At 36.1% G+C, this 19,404-nt stretch overlaps 2 protein-coding genes across 6 annotated transcripts; one reads left to right on the top strand and one right to left on the bottom strand.

Moving 5' to 3' along the window:
* Positions 1-3,593: 3,593 nt before the first annotated feature.
* On the top strand, positions 3,594-11,589 carry LOC114724112 (kinesin-like protein KIN-6). 5 transcript variants are annotated; one of them, XM_028910424.1, is made up of 21 exons: positions 3,594-4,238; positions 4,337-4,536; positions 4,982-5,105; positions 5,194-5,288; positions 5,660-5,786; positions 6,293-6,358; positions 6,452-6,514; positions 6,726-6,776; positions 6,912-6,994; positions 7,074-7,209; positions 7,796-7,841; positions 7,949-8,100; positions 8,251-8,394; positions 9,149-9,228; positions 9,341-9,416; positions 9,716-9,877; positions 10,097-10,203; positions 10,328-10,397; positions 10,693-10,841; positions 10,949-11,027; positions 11,222-11,589. In XM_028910424.1, the coding sequence occupies exons 1-21, from the start codon at positions 3,675-3,677 to the stop codon at positions 11,318-11,320; spliced, it is 2,673 nt and encodes an 890-aa protein (XP_028766257.1). In that variant the 5' UTR covers positions 3,594-3,674; the 3' UTR covers positions 11,321-11,589. The 5 variants fall into 5 exon arrangements, with proteins under 5 accessions (XP_028766257.1, XP_028766248.1, XP_028766241.1 ...); XM_028910415.1 differs by having other exon boundaries at positions 4,976-5,105; positions 9,152-9,228; XM_028910408.1 differs by having other exon boundaries at positions 4,976-5,105.
* A 4,018-nt stretch (positions 11,590-15,607) lies between these two features.
* Positions 15,608-16,543, bottom strand: LOC114724166 (uncharacterized). Its single transcript, XM_028910476.1, has one exon. The coding sequence runs from the start codon at positions 16,197-16,199 to the stop codon at positions 15,852-15,854; it is 348 nt and encodes a 115-aa protein (XP_028766309.1). The 5' UTR covers positions 16,200-16,543; the 3' UTR covers positions 15,608-15,851.
* Positions 16,544-19,404: the final 2,861 nt, after the last annotated feature.

Raw genomic sequence — 19,404 nt, 5'->3', positions numbered from 1 at the left:
TAATTCATTGAAATTAGTTAACGAGCTCTTATATTAAAAATCGAAGGTAATATTTTTTTTTTGGCTTTAACTGATTTTAATCAAATTTTTTATTTACCTAATTCATTTTTTTAATAACTGAGAGTATATTTCAGTAGTTATGATTCTATAAGAAGAATAAAAAGATTTATTTAAAAAGAGGCAGGAAGGAGTATGTGGTAGATTGTGGGAAAAAAATGTCAGATCCCTGTAACCACACATCATCAAAGAAGTTTTTCCGAACGTCCGAAAGTCGATGTTGAAATATGAAATTTGGACGGCAGGTGTTCCAATTTCTAATACAAAACGTTGAAAAACGTTGTTTGACTAATAACCAAGGATGCAAGAACATGATGCTCCCATGAGGCGAAAAAAATCTGCAATCAATGCTCTAGCCCTTCATTTTTTCTGACAAAAATGCTCTAGCTGTTGATGCTGATGATTGAAAGCAACTGTTTGTCTGGTCCATTTTCAACATTTTGCTATTGATGAGATTTTTTCATTTTCACTGAGCCTTTCCATTCTAAATGTAATACCTATTCTCAATATAATAGGTTTTATATTTATGATAGGAGAGAATAACTTTTTACACACCAAATTACAGAAAATGGATAAGTATATGTCATTTTCAATCATCAATATAAGAGCTAGATAGTTGATCTAAAAGGATTAAAAAAATTAGTTAAGTTAGTCATGTATAACAAATATATATTGATTTTCTTAAATTATTCTTATTCAATCATATAAATTGAAACCATACTTGGTCGAAAATACCTTATAATCAATAAGAATATTTTTCATAACACATTCTAAATTTGAAAAACAAAATGAATTAATGTCTTATATTTAGAACTATCAACTAGTTTTTGTATTTAGGATCGAATGTAGTATAATATATTGAAACCAAACAAGCCCTAGCATCTCATTATTTAAGAATTTTTAATCTTTTATGGTAATTTTCGCCCTTTATGTTAAATGGTTGAAGCATACGTAGATAATTAGGCTGGACCACCAGATTTATGCGCCGACCAAGGACTAGAGATTGTCAAATCCCCCTCATTGTCATTTTTAGTTAGTATGGTCGGTTCCTTGTCCAATGGTATCACTGTCAGGCGCTTGCACCACCTTACCCTATCATGAATTCGTAATATTAAAGGCAGAGCCAGGCTTTAGTTGCAAGTCATTCCAAATCACATGTAGCAAACCCGTGCAAATTGCCTGCACAGGGAATTAAAAACGTAAATCTTTAAAGGTTATATATCACGTTTGCATGCGTCCCAGACCCAGAGCCTGAAGAAGGTGGGATTCAACTGGGCCCAAGGATGGGGCAAAAATGGAAGTGGATGGATTGGAATGTTCATCCCCGTAACTTTGTTTTGTTAAAATGCAACAAGACTAATATGATTAGGTTTAACAGAAGTGATTAGTTTTTTTTTTAATATAATGAATCAATATTCAAATTCTAATTAAAAAACACGCCCACATCCAATGCCAAATAGTACCTCAAACAAAATAGTCTGTTTAAAATATTCAGTTAAACAGTAATAAAATATCAATGACCTCATGGCCTAATAATATGAAAGACATTGTATAAACTAAAAACCGTGGATTTAATCTCAGTGCCTGCAAAGCAGGTTGGAAGCAACAAATTAAATTGGAAAATCGAAAGAAAATTTGAAGCAACAAGCTGGCAAATAAGATGTGTTGACCAAAAAATCCAAATAAACGATGACGGTGCTCTGAAAACTTAGGGATTTAAAATTAAGATCAGATCAAGGCATGATTGCGAAGCACGACGATCAAGGAACATGCACGAAGAAGGCGGTTGTTTATTAGTGGCTGCTGCTGGTGTTAGTCGACGGAGACAGTGGAGATACCTCGATTTATGAGGATAGAGGAAGGAGATGATGATTGTTGAGGCCTGAAAGGGGCCCCCCGGGGGGGAGGTAGTCTAGTGGGTGTCTTTTCGCATTTTATATTGAGGGTATAACGGCCTTTTCACACGAAGGCAGTGACCATGAACAGTTATAAGATAGCTTCCTCGATGGCTTGGCCTGCAAAGAGTATGAATCTTCTTGTGGCTAGCCACCCAGAATAGATTACTGGCTAATACCGAAAGGCATTTGCCAGGTATGACCAATGATATTTTTTGCGACGCTTGTAGAACAGTTCCAGAAGACTTGCACCATGTCTTAAGGCACTGCACTCTGGCCATATCCTGTTGGAGTAGAGTGATCCCCAGAAGTCAATTATAGGAATTCTGTAACCTCGCTCTCAAGGAATGGCTTCTCAGGAACCTCAAACCAACCACCAACAGCATCTCCTGGAGACTCTTCTTTAGTTATCTTGTTTGGAAACTCTGGGATAGTACAAACAAACGCATTTTTTGTAATGACACTCAGTCTACTAAGAATATTGCTTCTTTTGTCTGTAACTTAGTTAACCACACAGCAAGGACTGAGTCCATAGTTAGCCTCACAGACAAAAGTCCTTAGCTGCTCCTGATCTGTCGTGCATATTTGTTTAATACATTCTCACTTCAAAAAATAAGATAGCTTCCTCGTTTCAGAACTCGCATGCACATGCTGCCATGCTGGTTAAGGGCTTAAGGGAAACAAAAGCAAAAGAAAAGAAAAGAAACAACTCACCCAGAGACCTTTTTTTCTTAATCACCAAAAAGATATCAAGCCCAACGCCCAGTCTCGATCAAACCCAAGCTCGTTTTGACCTCTGATGGATCCCCCCCCCCCCAAAAAAAAATTCAGTTGAATTTTTCGAAGTGCTCTCTTTTAGAAACGAGATTTATTGGGGTTTTCTTTTATTTCTGGGAATTTATCCGCTCTTTATTTAATAGAAGAAGACGAGGAAAATGTTTAATGAGTTTGATTTAAAAAAATAAAAAAAATATTGTAAAATTTTTTATAAAAGGGGATTAAAACTTTTAATTAATTTTTTACTATTTTATTTAACATATTCTTTTCATTAAAATCTTATAATCCCATTTTTTCAATATTTTAAATAGAACTCATTAAAATTTTTTCCACTCTCAATTTTATTTTCCTCGTACTAATCATAGGTTACTAGTTACTATATTTATTTGAAAGTTATGATTTTTGAAAGAAAAAATTTAGGAACTCGCAGCTTCATTCATTTTCATAATATGCACCTGAAAAAGAGGGAGAACGGGGTAAAGGCGGAGGACGAAGAGGAAGGGATGATCTTTCCCTCGCCAGAGCATTTTAAATTTCGCGCCAAACTTTTTTTCTTTTTTATTTTCTCGAGTACAAAAGAGAACCAGGAGACCATGGAGATTACATATAAAAGGAGCAGAGAAGAGGCTTCCTTCCTCCTCCCTAGTCGCAGATCATTGAAGGAGTGAACAAAAACAAAAAAGGGAACTTCTCAGCTGAAGCTCAACTTAGCCAGCTTGTCAGCCAGCGGATCGCGTCTGTAGAGACATTAGTAAAAGATACAATCGAAGACTCAGGCAGGAGATCCTTAGCATGAGAAATGAGGTCAGTGTAGGGGTGCCCCCCTGGAGTTATCTCTTGTTAACAGAGTAAAAACCTCAGCTCAGACCGCATCTTGTTTTATGCGTCTTGGTAACGTCGCTGTTTCTTTCACGCCCGCGCCCTGTTTATCTATCTTTACTTCAGATGGAGGGAAAGGAAAGAGACCCGGAGGCAGAGACGGTGGACATCGGCAGTCCACTGCCATGCCCTAACACTGTGACTATTCGTAGAAACCCTTATCGGAGAGCTCGTGCCACTCCTATCAACGCCCCACAATGCTATAATTCATCCATTTCGAAGTTACGGGAAGTTCCGCCATTCCCTCATGAAGAAATTTTGTCCGCGCAAAATCTGGATAATGCTCCGTCGCAACTGTCGTCTACGTCTCATGGAAAATCAGGCAGCGAAAACATCAAAGTTTTCCTTAGAATTCGACCTCTCCTGAACCCCAAGGGTCCTGGAAAAGTAGGCTCTCTTGCTGATAAGAATCAGCGGTTAAGAGCTAAGAATGCGTGGCCTCAGAACTCAACCAAAAAGACTATATTCGGACGGGAAAAGAATGTCAAGAAGAGCTCCATAGTTTGTATAATGGTTAATGACTCTCATTCAGTGACACTATCAACCCCTATAGATTTGCAAGAGTCTAAGAAAATTAAATCTGAGACTTACGGAGGTTTCTCTCATGTTTTTCCTACCGATTCATCTCAGGTACTCTTCCCTTGTCAACTTTTCTTCCTCCGCTCAGTAGTTTGTATCCTTTCTCAACGAGCAATGGCATATTCACAAATTTACATTTGAAATTTTAGCTTGCAGTGTATGAGAGAATGGTGAAACCTATGGTGGATGACTTCCTTAGCGGTAAAAGCGGAATGTTGGCTGCACTGGGGCCCAGTGGCTCAGGCAAATCTCATACTGTTTTTGGGTGTCCAAGGGAGCCTGGAATGGTACCTCTTGCCCTTCAACACATTTTCAAGGAGACTGAGACGAGGGCCAATCAGGCATTGAGGTATTCTGTGATCCTTTTATGCATTTGGGGCTTCTCTGGGATGTATGCTAAAATTACGTTATTGCTATTCAATCTCGTTGTTTGGTCACTAAGCGTCATACTCGAAAACATGAGGATGATTCAACTTAAAATTTGGATGAGGAACTGTCTTTTTGTAATTGGTGTAACATATCAATATCCTTATTTGATATGGATCCTCATTTATATACACAAGTGGTTTCGTTTTCAATTGAAAGCAGCCAGGCACCGAGAAGTCACGATTCTCAGGGAAGTCAATATTAGTTTAGTTGTTCTCATTATGAACACAAACAAGATTATACATTAACTAGCTCAGGAGAAAACTATCACCTGGTCTCAAACTTTTCTATTGTTTTTCTTGGTCAATCCAACATTTCCCTGGTTAATTGAATGAAATGTTAAATTAGTCCTTTGGTGCCAGTGGCAGGTCCTTTTACATATCAATATTTGAGATTTATTCTGAACGAGGTAAAGCAGAGAAGCTGTTTGATTTATTGCGAGATGGTTGTGAGCTAAGCATGCAACAATCAACTGTAAAAGGCCTGCAAGAGGTTTTGGCTACATCTGCCTAATGTAATGTCAGTACATGTGTATAAGATGATAGATAATGATCACTTGTTCTCGGATTTCTCTGAACAGGTTCTCATCTCTAGTGCCGGACAGGCAGAATCCTTAATAGCACAAGCAGTGCTAAAACGTGCCACTGCAATGACAAACACTAACAGTCAATCAAGGTAAAATGCAAACAGAAATTTAAGAAGTTCCTTTACTGTTGGGTGGTTAGTTCTCAGCGGCAAGCTTAAAGCACTTTGATACAGGGAAAAGTTAGCGAGTTCTTTCTTATAACGATATAACTAGGGATACTCTTCAATGCATTCTATCGTCCTGTGGCTGATCTTCTGTAGTTAGTTTACTATTAACTATGACTTGTATGAGCTCATGATTTACCTGCAACAAGCTTGGATGAAGTGGTTCTTAGTTCAGTGATCTTATAGAACAGATTATTATTTTTTCTAATTGGATTCTGAACGTTGGTAGCAGTTTATGAGTTTATTCATACGATGTTTTATTCTTGTTGGGTTTTGATTTTGTCTTCTTGTTGCAGCCGATCACAATGCATAATTAACTTTTGCCAAAAGTGTGAAGGGGCGGTCAGCACGCCATCAAATAGTGCTGTTTTGACTATTATTGACCTTGCTGGAGCAGAAAGAGAAAAGAAAACAGGGAATCAGGTCTTTATATAGTCGTCTTGTCGTGAAATATAGGGGTTGATTTTGAATACTCTGCAGTTTGGCAACTTTAGGATAGAAGCTGCATGGCTAGTCTCGAAAGTCAAACCATATGTCGCTTTTGCGGTTTTTGCTAAAAACAAGGACGTACATTTTGTGGCCTGTAAAACGTAGCAAACATGTTTACGTGCATAAGCAAATCTGGCCACCATGATAATGTTGATGTTAGTAGTTTACAACTTTAATTTATGAAATTATTCATAAAGTAACCATGATACCATCAAGTTGTAGATAGTGTAAAAACATGAGCCTTCACCTCAAATTCAACATCTGGTTTTAAAGAAACCTTTCAAAAATGTCAGAGAGTTAGCAAATGTAGAATTTCTGATGATCTTGTTGTGACTTGTAATTATTATTTGAAATCTCGTAAGCCAGATTGACTACATTTCACAACATTATGGAATAGATATTTCCCTATTACCTTCAGCTCAAGTTTTCTTATGCTGTAGGGGACAAGATTGCTTGAAAGCAATTTCATCAACAACACTTTAATGGTGTTTGGCTTGTGCTTAAGAGTATGTATCATGCACACAGGTTTTCTTTCCTTTTTATTTTTCACCTATCCGCTACTTTTGTGTATGGTTATGTTGATTGTATTTTACTTCCAGTCCTTACTGGAGCACCAAAAAAATCCTAAGAAGCCACTGCAAAAGCACTTCCAAAACTCATTGGTAAGTTTTTCAGATAATTATTTGACGCGTTGCTGGCCTTTGATGAATTTCAATAGCTCTTGTTGCTATAATCTCTTCCTTGATACTGTATGTCATATCCCCAAAATATACGCTGACGCTCTCAGCCGATCCCTGATTAGTAATATTTTTTAAGACAATAACTAAAATAATGAAGACTGAAGAGATACAAATATCACCGTTTCTATTACAGTTAACTAGGTTCCTTCGAGATTATTTGGAAGGCAAGAAGCGCATGGCCCTGGTATGCAGATTCTGCTTTGTATTTATTTTCCTCCAGATAATTTAATTGTGTTTTGAAAATTGCGAGTCTTTCTCATGAAATTGGGATTCAATATCTCTCCAAAGTCCACTAATCTGGGTAACCTTTTCCTCTCAGCTTTTAACAGCAAAGCCAGGAGAAGAAGATTATCTTGACACATCTTACCTACTAAGACAAGCTTCCCCTTTCATGAAAATCAAGTGACACTATTTTCATCTCTTGGTTTCAATCGCATTTCATATCTACCCCAATTTATATAAGAATGTATATGCTTGTCAGGTATAATGAAATTGAACAATCAAATATTGTTCCTGGCAAAAGGCAGTACCAAGTATCATCTACAGTTGAGCAAGCAAAACCATCATCTACTTTAGGGCAAGCAAAGCGAATGAGACTTATCAGCAGTGAAGATAGTGTGCGTGTTCTTTGTTGACTTTCCTAGCTTGTCCCTGCCAACCCCCCCCCCAATGTATTTCGTTTTAAAATAAGATTAGGAGAGGTTTATTAGATAATCATTAAATATTTAAGAAATTTTCTTACAATTTTATAATAGATATTTCCAAGTATAATCATCTGAATAGCACGTAGATAGATATAACAAAATTTGACTGCTTAGTTCATCTCTGCAGTATGTGGAGAACTTCTAGATCCCACTTAAAGCACACAGTGTCCACGAATACAGAAGGCAAAACAGAAATTCTGTGTGTAAAATAAGCTATTTTATATGAACTCTAGATATAGAAGAAAGTGGATCAATGATATGAACATATGATACATGAAACTCGCTTCACTCCAAGAGTTCATGTCTGCAATTATATTAAATTACTTGGAATTTGATATATGTTCAACATGTTCATTCTTTCTTTGTTAGCTATTTGTTTGAGAATAATTTTTTATGTTTGACTTGCCAGGAAGTGTTGTTCATAACTTCAAGAACTTGATTGAAATTTTTCTACTTATATTAAACTTTGAAGTTTGAACAATTTTTTGTTTACTTCCAGCATGAAGAGGAGCGCAATGTCAAAGAATTGCACGTTTCGAAGGGAGGTTGTGAGACTTTCCAAATTGAGCTGAATTTATCAATTCTGATACTTGGCTGTTGATATCTTCTCTCGCATTTAAACTTTCTTGCCGTAATTTTTTTGTTGTTACAGATGCTCCAAGAGTTTGCAAATCAGAAGCTAATTGTTGTCCCTCAAAGTCAGAGTGTGATAGCCAGGCTCAGAGTGATAGAAGCCACATTATTATGCAGAATTTTGCTAAAGCTTTATGGAATATTTTGAAGCAATATAATGCCAAGCTAAAGGTAAAAATTATTTAAAATAACACTTATTATAACTAGCTGTTAAACCCGAGTTTTAATCTTTCCCGTCATGTTATTAAGAAGTGCTTTCACTGCAAGTTTTGCGCTCAAGCTGACTATGAAGGTATACTTCGTACCAATATTTATAATCAGGTTGCAGAAATGGAAATACTAAGTCTCAGAGCAAGTGTTGGGCATGAAAAGGAAAAATATCAAGAGCTGGAAACAGAGATGAATGAGTTCAAGGCCTTCTGTACTTGCCGCAGAGGGAGCAAAGGATGCAATATTTATAATCAGGTATGGAGATTTTGTGGTTGTGGGTTCCAATTATCACTAAAAGATTTTCAGTTTATGTCTAGACTTAATCCTTATGGAAGTTGGACAGCTACGTATCTCAGTTCAATTGATGGTTAACTCCTCTATTCATTTGGAAGCAAGAACTAGTTCAGCCATATATGCTCTGGTGCATCATGACTCCCATCCCCCTTCTTTTTTCCAACCCTCTCTTTTGGTAGAAGTTAACTAATGGGAGAGAGAAAGAGAAAACCCTTTGTGGCAAATGTAGGCTGTGAGTTCTCATCAGCATGAAACCTTGCATCTATAGGTCGATAAACTACTAATTACGGAAATACTACAGCCCAAGATACAACAAGCATATGGTTGTCATGCAGATACAGCTAGTTATGTTATATATCTCAAGATTTGTTTGTGTTACATGTTAATCATTTGGTTCCTTTTCTCTAAATATATAGGTGCTCTTATTCTGCATAGAAACTCAGCACGCTAGTAGCTCTAAGAATCTGGTCAGACTAGAAGCACACCAGATGCCCTTTCTACTGAAAGCTCTGTATGAGCTTTCACCATCGATGTGACATACTAACAGGCTAAAACATAAGTGATGAGTTCACCATGCATGTGTAATCATTTCAAGTTTTTGAGTAGATAGTGATTTTGAGAAAGCTTTACTCATCAGTATTATTTTTATGTTAGTTTTTTGTGAGCTTCAGATTATGAGAATATTGCATATGCTATTTATACCTGTTTCTTCTAGGAGACACTTGATGCTCAGGCATCATCTGTGCCTACACTTGGTACTTCCTGCACGCTTTTGAATGCTGAAAAACCAGACAGGTTAGTCATTTGACAAATAATCTTCACTGCCTATCTTTCTTTGTCCTTGAAGCATTCTGGTTCATTTATTCTAGAGCATCACTCCTGACTTTGCGCTTGCTGTAATTATTAGGGAAGTTGAGGTCTGCTCATCAAGACCAAGTTATCATAATGCTTTGGAGGTTGAGGGGGAAAGGGATATAGTAACTGTGAGTTGATTTATTGCCATCAATTTGTATGTGTATTCATGTTGCTTATTTGAATTTTTTTTCACAAAGTGAGTTTACATGACTTAAAAAGCCTTCAATGATGGATATGTATTAGATTGAAATTGAGTTTATGTAGGAATCATTCAAGGTGATGAATTAATTTTATCCTCTAATCCTTTCAATGTTTTCATATGAGTGATTGTCTGCGAGGAATGTGACATTAAATATATCCTTAAATATATCGATATCCTTTCTTTGACAAGCTCTTATAAAACCTTTTTCTGTAATCAACTTTGCAGGAGTTCAACGATTCTTTATCATTGCCCAACGTTGAAAAGTTGGGCCCTTCATCACCCATGAATGTCTCATCTGCCAAAGCATATGACAATGCTGGTTATCAACCTGATTACAGAGATCCTTCTGACCAATCTGATGATAAATTAATCCTTCTGAATTGTCAGGCAAGATATTAGCCTACTTCATCTAGCCCCCAGACTTTTGTGTGTGTGTGTGTGTGTGTGTATTAGAGATTTAGAGGTTAGAATGGAAATGTAATTATGCTGAAAGCTTTCGGGTAAATGAACACTATACTCATCATATTATCAAGTTCGAATGGGACATTTATATTTGTGAGATTCAGACTAAGAACTGTGCATGATATTTCTATCTATTCTATCCAGGAAACATTTGATGCAGAAGCATCATCTGAGCCTAGACTTGATCATTCGTATGGTGAGTCTCTACCTGGTACTTCATGCACACCGTTGGACGTCGAAAAATCAAATAGGTCAGTGTTGTGACAAGCAACCTTTTACCCGCGGTTCCTACCAGTCTTTCTAGCCCTTCCTTAAGTAGGCGGTTTGTTTATTCCGAAGTGTCATTTCTTACTTCCTTCTCGCTTTAATTATTAGGAAAGGTTCGGCCGACTCATCAAAACCGGGGAAGCTTAATGCTTTGGCGGTAGAGAGGAAGACACTGACTGTGAGTTCATTCTTAGGCCATCAACATTGAACAAGTGTATCAATATTGAAAAGGTGGTTTTGTTAATACCGGGAATTGTGTTGTGGTTTTGAATTTGCCTTCATTGAGTAGAATGTCATGAAAATTTACACCACAGAATAACAGGACAATACTGTATCTCTTTCAACGTTTTATCGCGAGAACTGTTGGCCCAAGAGTTAAAATATCCTCATATATATACCCTCTGTTAAAAGCTTTTACACAAAATCAATTTCTGCCTTCCTCTTCCCTTCCTCATGCTCAATCAGCTTTTCAGGAGTTTAACAACTCACCACTGCCTACTGATGAAACGCTGGAACCTTCGTCACCTAAAGCTGTCTCGTCTACTAAAGGATGTGACCAGTTGGGTAGTGGACATTCCGAGAGAAGGTTCAATAACTCCTGCAACCCTCAGAAGCCAAAGAGGTCCGTGATGTAATTTATGATAGAATATTCGAGTGTATTTGTATTGTTTTCAGATTATAATGTTATGTTATCCCTTTTCATAACAGTTTATAATCATAATGATGCAGGAGACTTATGCCTTCCACGTCCGTGTTATTAAGGGATTTGAGTAACGTCGATCTTGTAGACGAGACAACGGCATCGAAGGTAATATAATTAATGGTGATCTTCGGCTCACGCACGCTGCAGGGGCTTCTGGTTTCTGGCTAGGGCACATTCATTGGAAAGTTGAGGTTTCTGGAGAGTAACTAAAGTTTCTCTCTAAAAATAAGAGAATAAGTGGGTTGTGAATAATAGTACAACACATTTTGATATGTATTGACATTTCAACTGATTTGCAGGGTAGAAAAGGCACGCGGAAGTCAGCTGTAGATGATGTAAAACGAACAGATGGCAGCATCTCTCTTATCCGAATGCTTAAGAGCAATCTTCATCTCTAGTTGACCTTGATCTTGCCTAAAGTCTAAACTTTTGTTTTTGGCTAATGTGCAGTCTGAGCTCCATACTTTACATATTCACTGATGTTTTGTGTACTCTGCCACAGGCTTAGCGGAAGACATACATGTAAACCGTTGGTTATGATTTATTGGTTTTATTCCCACATTTGTTTCGCGAGTATAGGGACAGAATTTCCTATGGGCTTGAAGCCTTTTTTCCTTTCCTTTTTTTTCAAGAAAAGTAAAAGGGGGATTTTTCTGGGGTTAGAAGTAAAATGAGGATATTGGTCCACAGTATTCATTAATCACGTGAACACGTTGCATTAAAGATTCTCCGTCAACAGGGACGTATTTGGAAATTTGAGAGGAGGGTTCTCTTGGTTCAAGAAAATAAATAGGAGGGCTGTGATGTTATCTTATTTTCGCCATAACTTTTTTCTCTTGCCATCTTTTTCACCACAACACGTTATTCCCTGCTTGGAGTCAAAGTAATTCCGATTCTTCCCGCAACCCTTTTCCCGTGCCAATTTCGCCCCATAATTTATGCACTCGCGATAATTCCCAGGCAGCTCCCAAATCCAACGCCTCACGTGTCTCTCATTTCTAATTGCACACCGCATGATGAATTCCACTGCAGGGGTGTTTGGGTTGATATAAAATCATAGTTTTAAAAATATTTTTACAATATGCGAAGTAAATATGTAAAGGAATTTGTTTTAATTTATGAAAAAATACTTTTCAAAAATATTTTTGAGGTTAGATAAATGGGTGTTTGGCAATCATTAAAAGTAGTTTTAAAAAGTATTTTTTTGCAAAATAAGACATGTTTTTTTATATATTTATTTTGTAAACTGTAAAAATATTTTTAAAGTTATAGTTTAATTTCATCCAAACACTTCTTACATTTTAGTTGTTTTGAGGTTAGATTACTTTCGAACATTAGTGTTTAAAAAGGGATATGTTGTGGGAATTTAAATGAGCTTTGCATAAAGTCTAATGAGTAATCATATTCATAACTTATTTAGTTCATATAAATAGATTAATATTTCATTGTATAATGTTTGATTAAAATAAATTAATTTTTTATAAAAAAATATTTTGATTTTGTCTTAATTACGTTTTTTTATTTATTAATGATAATAAATATCTTTTTTCATATCAGGTTCGAACACCTAACTTCAACCCGGGTTTCGAGCTAGTGAAGTGTTCAATGATGCAGACTTCCTAGCCCACATCACACGGCTAACAATGCTACGGAAGCTATCTTCCGCACCACTGATGTGGTCTCTCTCTGTTGCTGTGTTTTTTCATTTAAATACTGAAACTCGGGAAAAGAAAATTCCAATGACAATTAAAATAATAAGATGGGCAGAGAATGTCCATTTCACAACTCTCGAGCTGGGGAGTTCGTGTAAAAAGAAAAGAACCAGACGTTGGATTGGACACATCCGCAACATCCATGGATGTAGATTCTAATTTATGCTTCTCTCTCTTCTTGTCTGTTCGTAAGTATATGCAGCCTTTCAATTAATCATGCATGAGCTAATATGATCCTCAACAGTCAAAAGTAGGTCATCATTAACTACGAGTACACTGAATTCAATAAAAGCCGGACCATAACTGAATGTCATCTGATTCATCAGTTTGATGGCAAAGGGCGATGTCAGTTTTTTTCCCGCCTTTCTTACACATTTTAGATGATTATAGTGAGGCTTTCCATGTCTGCCGACCCAGCCGTTGCAGAAGCCTTTTCAGTCATGGTGTTAGGAACTGCAAAATTTGATCAGCTCAGCCTCTTAGCTCTTTGGACAATCTTTAATGGCCATTGACATTGCTGCCGGATATTATTATAGTCCCGTTTGGATGTGACTATTGAGGGGGTGTTTGGCAATCTCTAAATCATGGTTTCAGAAGTACTTTTTCATAAAATGAGACAGACTCCTCCATATATTTATTTCGTAAATCGTAAAAACACTTATAAAACCATGGTTTAGTTTCTATCCAAACACACCCTCAAACTCCTGTTCCTTCACCTAATTTGCAAATTGTCACCTCAACGCTTGTTGACTTTTTCTTGACTTCCCCAGCCCCACGCCTTGCCAGATTAAGCTGATATGTTCGAAGTGTGCAGGGAAAGTTACATTGACTGTGTGTTTGCTTTTGGATTTTGATAGAAGCTAGCGTGGGATGTTCGTCTCTCGTTATATCATGGTCAATCTCGTCCTTTTGTGCTGCTTGTGTGACCAAAGGCTGAGTCTGAAATGCACATTCAGTTTTGGGTTCGAACCCGATATAAATTGAGACAAATTTTTTTTCATATATTTAAATACTGTGAATTATTTTCAAAAAGTTAATTTAGACACCTGGTCATTCAATGATCTTGAAACCCTTATTGAGTCGGGATGAAATGAAAGCAAATTGTTGCTAGTATATACATCTAATTGCACTATTCTTTACTTATAAACAGTAGCTTGTATTTTAAATTTTTAGTAATTTATGAAAACATATGTATTATCTTTTATCATTGATATAAGAGCTAGTTGATTAATTTAAGTAAATTAATAAAATTTGTTAAGTTAATTATTTGTAATAAATAGATATTGTCTTCTCTAAAATACCCTTACTAATCATGTGTATTAGTTATAACTACTGTTTGATAAAATCTTTGACATGTTCAATTATTACAAGAATTATTTTAGAAAAAAAATAGTTAAATATAATAGGCAAAGTAGATTGAGGTCTTATATTTAGACTCAAATTAAAAGTTAAAATAACTCTTATATTAAGGATCTGAGGTAACATTATGGGAAAAACATAGGGAAAAAAAAACGAAAGGAAAAAATATTTAGTATGAATACAACAAAAAATAACTAGTAAAGGATTATGAATTGAATGTCGGAAAAATGACAATTGTAGAACTTGTGAAGGTATTAATGTCAATTGACGATTTTTTTAATTATTGGAATGCTATGGATGGATCATGGGTCTCCATTTGCAATTAAAAAAATAAATGACTTTATAAACTTGTTCTTATCTCTCTAACCGTAGAAAATAACTCATGGAAGGTCACTCTCATGAATTTAAGAAAAAAAAAGGTAATCAGCTGTAAATTTAAGAATAGACACTTACGAATATATAGAGTCAATTTTAAATGGATAAATAATTTCACAAATTTATAAACATGCCAACTGTAAATGGATTTTCAGAAACAGCAGGAAAACATTAAATCATATATGTGTGTGTGTGTGATCAAGACTATTTATAAATTTACAAGAGGGTGGCCCTAAAAACCATTCATGTGTAGATAGCAGGCTGGTTGTTATTCACGTTATATGAAAATGACTCTGTTAACTACGACCACCGGAGGCATAAGCTCGCCGTCGCCGAAAGGCAGCAAGAGCGTGAAATTCGAGAGATAGTATATGACGATGATAAACAACTAAATTGGCAGAAGAAAAACTTTATGAAAATAAGATGCGGGGAACAAATTTAGCTGACAATTGAACTTTTTCTACATATTATGAGATGATGCACACATGAAATGGCACCGTTGTAATTTTAAATTATTACATTGAATTAGATTATTTAAATTTAATAACTTTTTAAGAAAATCAATCAAGTGGCAACATTAAAATCTAATCTGAATAGTTTAAAACTGCAATAAAAACGCATAGAAAATAAATTCAGTTGAGAGAAACTTCTATTTTGAATATATAGGTAGGTCAATGAAATTAATAATTTAAAACGACAAAATTAAATATACATGAATGTGATCTGATGCTCCTCACAATGTTCTTCTAGATCGCCCAACCTGTTTTGATGAGAAGAAAATTGATGATCATCCTTTACAGTTCTTTTTCTGAATAATTAATTTGTTTATGGTTTTAAAATTTAAATTCTCCTTCGAAGATTGATGATGTGCTCCGCCGAGAAGGTAATGAAAACTCTTTCCCATGAAAAATACAGCGCTGGTGAGATCTGAAAATTAGGGTTGCGGAGCTGAAAACCAAATCGGACTATGAATAACATCCTGTCCTGGGTGGGTGTCTCACTCTCTGTTTCGGCAAAGCAAATGCCGTGCCCTGTGGACTTCCAAATTACTGAAGGAAATAACCCCAATTATTAATAATCCCAAAACCTACAAGACTTAGCTACACTTCCATGTCTACCATTTCAACCCACAAGCACAACTAACCTTCCCAGCTTCACCATATTATAACCTCCACATCGCACAGTAAAAAGCCTCCCTCGTCAAAATAATGCACTTTTCTCGTTGACCCTCTGCTCATAATGTCTATGCACATAATTTAACATTCCGGTTTCCATTATCAATACATATATTACAATAATCTAATTTAAGCTCTGAACCCTCGAATCAAAACCACCATATACATCTCGAGCCCCTTTCACTGGATGATTACCCTTTACAACAGCATCCGCAATTCAAGACAAAATTATACATATGCTTTTTACATGAGGGAAGAAACCAAAAACCATGTTATTGTTCTTGTACCTACCTAATTATGAACTTGTTTTACAGAGTCGCGTAGGGAATCTGACGGGGAAGTCTGAAGCGGACCTGAGAGGCGGTGGATCGCACTGCCACGCCGTGCCAACAGATGCCGCCCTTGCACATCTCATGGGCGTGACTGTGAGAATGATGATGACCGCCGTGACAGCGCGTGAAGGCGTACGTGACCTTACGGGATACGTCCCACGTCAGCGTTGCCACCAGCACGAGGCCCACCACGGTGCTCGAAGCGATCACAACAAACCCACCGCTGAAGCTCCGCCCGCACACGAGCCCGTAGGCTTTGATGCCGGCGATCACCGCCACGTAGATCGTCGTCAGGTTCCCGACGACCGTGTCGGATACAGCCATAAAGAAAGGAGAAGACCGGGGAGAGCCGTACAAAGTAGGGGGAGGTGCGAAGGATCTGAGAATGAATATAGCGGTCGCTTTAATGCGCGGTGTTGGGAATGTTCATGGCTTTAATTATGATTACGTGGGAGCCCCAATTTCTCGAATTGACGAAAGTGGGTTTCTCTCTCATCCGCTTCTGCCCGCCGAGCTTATCTCCATGATCCTCCTTGCCTTGGATTGGAAATTGGGGAAAGCGAGGGAGAGCAATCACTTGTGCTTCCCAGCACCCCCTGATTTTGCCATCTCATCCCGATAGATTACACGTGTCTCCCAATGCTTTCGGATCTGGCGCCTTTACTACGTGGCGCATCCTCACTCGGGCAATACCTGTTCCTATTTATTACTAAACCTAAAAGCATTCATTCTGTCCTTTAAAATTTAAAAATGAGAGCGTAAACCGGGGGCCGCCGGCTGGTATGATTGAGGATAAAAATGGCGGGACATTGATTAATGGCTCTCCATTCCTGATGCGGGCATGGCGACGGACACAGGGGCCTTCTACTCATTTTGGATTACGAGGCAAGGATACCTCTTTAGGACAGAGCAAAGGGGCCGGACAAGATTCAAATCTTGTATCACACTTCTTTCAAACCTAAGGTTTAGGTTGGGGAACGTTCAGCTTGCTTCGACCGAAGCTTCTGGACTACTCATTCAATTTTCACCTGCACATCACGGGAGCCTCCTTTGCCATCTACCATACTTTTCTGATTTCCATAATCATGCGACATTAATCATAATGATCAAATCAGTCGTTATAGCCTTCATCAACTTCTAAATTGGTTTAGATTGTCTCTGTATAATATATCATGGTTACAGAGTGAATACTTATAATTGAACACAATTATAATGCCGGACGCCTCTGCTTAGTTTTCCCCGAATGCCAAGATAGTTTCTTTTTGTCCCGAAAGAAAATTCAAGAACTGGATGATGGGGCAGAGGTCAGGCAGTTTGGAGGGAGCCAAAGGGAAGCGGAGAGCAAAGGCAGGTCGGTCTGAAAAGCGACTCCTGCCCCCAAGTTGGAAGCTGAGCCTGCAGCAATGCCTTGCAAGTCTTCAACCCTGTCCACTTTTCCCGCCTCCTTGTGTCGCGTTTGTTTCCGGAAATTCATTGGCTTATTGGAGACGGCAAAAGGCAAATAAATCTGACAGGGTAAAATTTATTTTTAATTTAATTTTTAAAAAAGCTAGATTTAATAAAAGTTAAACTAGTTTGTAAAATAAAAAAATTATTTGGATTATAGTTGGATAAGTAAGTTTAGTTTATAAAATGATAAAAATGAGTATGACTTTTATTAAATAATAAATTTTTTTATAAAATATAATAATTTTAAATCATTATAATAGGAAGAAGTTATATTTAATGAATAAAATATATTTAAATTAAAAATTATAGTAATGAGAAATTTTTTCAACCAAATAATATTACATAAATAATTGGATTATCTGCACAATTTATGTAAATATAAAATGAAATATAATATTAAAAATTATGTTAAAAAATATTTCTACTTAAGAGAATATTAAAAATAAATAAATAAATAAACTGATTGAGAAGTATAAAGAATATGCAGATGGAAGCATAAAAACAATATAAATATAAGGACAAAAATATCTTCTAATTCTAAAAAATTGTTTTTGCATAAGTTATATGTAAGTTTTAAATGTTTTTATAACCGTACTTAAAAAAGTAGTTTTTGACCGATGAGTCATTAGCCAAGAACTATTGTAAACAAGTTTTAAATTTATAAACTGACTTATCAAATTTACAAACTAATTTTTGACTCCTTAAATGCCCCACCAAACAGGCATTATATCACTTGAAAGATTTTTTTTAAAAAAAAAATTATAGGTTATTTATCTGAAAAAGAAGCGAGGTGGAAGTTTATAAAGATCTTTAATCTTTTATCACACATTATTTAGTAATATTACACATAAAAAAAATACACATGGAAATATTTAGCCTGGGCGTAGTTATTGGATTGTTTTAACATCTATTCATGTATGCTCTTATCATTTTCTTGGTCCAAAAAACAAAATGCTCTTGTCATTTCCTGCCAAAAGCCCATCCTTGAATCTAATGGCACCAGTCTCCTTTCTTTGCCCCCCACAGCCACGATGTCAATATACTTACAGCGTTAAAATCGCCATCTACCCTTTTTGTTTTTTGTTTTTTTTCATTTTTTGACACCCCCACTGTTCAAATAGCAATGAAACAGTCTAGAAAACTGTCTATCAAAAAGTTTAACAGAAGCAGCGTTTTGCAGACTTTTCAGGGTTCACTGGGACATGTTTTATTACCTGATAATATTACATAATTCTGATCCATTGATATGTTTTATCTTGATGGCAATCTAATTCCAGTGCAAGGTGTAAATCGTGCTCATGCCGATAGAATCACCCTTCACTGTAACCTAAATATTAATATGAACATCCTCGCACATATATTGTTGAAATAAAATTTCACCCCCATTCTTACATGTAAATGAATGAATAAAGAGCCGTTCGTTCAAGAAACGAAACGAGTAACGTGTTAAAAAAAAAAAAATCGCGTCACAATCATAAGAATATTTATTATCCAGTGATTTTCAAATTTCATGATATATATGCGAAATTTTGTATTTTCATGAATATTCTTTCTTTTCCATCCCATCTATCTAATAACTTCTTAAGATAATAAAAATATTTTTTTTAGATTCCAATTATTTTCAAAAGGTCCAACCGATATCATAAAAATTCTTATTTTTTTCTTTCAGAAAATAAGTCATCTTTAATTTAACAAGAAAAAAAAAAGGGTGCTAGGAATTTGGATAGAATGGCATATTCAATTAAAAAAAAGATCAAACTTAAATATGAAGAAATATTTTTGAAGAAGAAATATTTTCGAGGTTAAAAGGATTTAACTGAAAAATTGCATGAAATGAGAATTTACATAGCGAAATTCGAGTTGAGGCAATGCCAGACTCCAAGATGCAATTTAAACCTTGACTAAAGGAGCATTTAGCACATGATATTATTTTTTTTTTACACAGAACATTATAATATTATTTTTAAGTTACTTACAACACTAAGATTACGGTGTTTGAAGCACACAAAAAATAACATACCTCAAAAATAAAATCATGGCTTTGAATTCTATTTTACCATTTAAATATTTTCCTAATAAC

Source organism: Neltuma alba, unplaced genomic scaffold, assembly GCF_004799145.2.
Source record: "Neltuma alba isolate B1F8T4 unplaced genomic scaffold, ASM479914v2 tig00002374_pilon, whole genome shotgun sequence".
Taxonomy (NCBI): domain Eukaryota; kingdom Viridiplantae; phylum Streptophyta; class Magnoliopsida; order Fabales; family Fabaceae; genus Neltuma; species Neltuma alba.
Note: the sequence above shows the minus strand (reverse complement) of the source record. Positions and strands in the feature narration are given on the sequence as shown.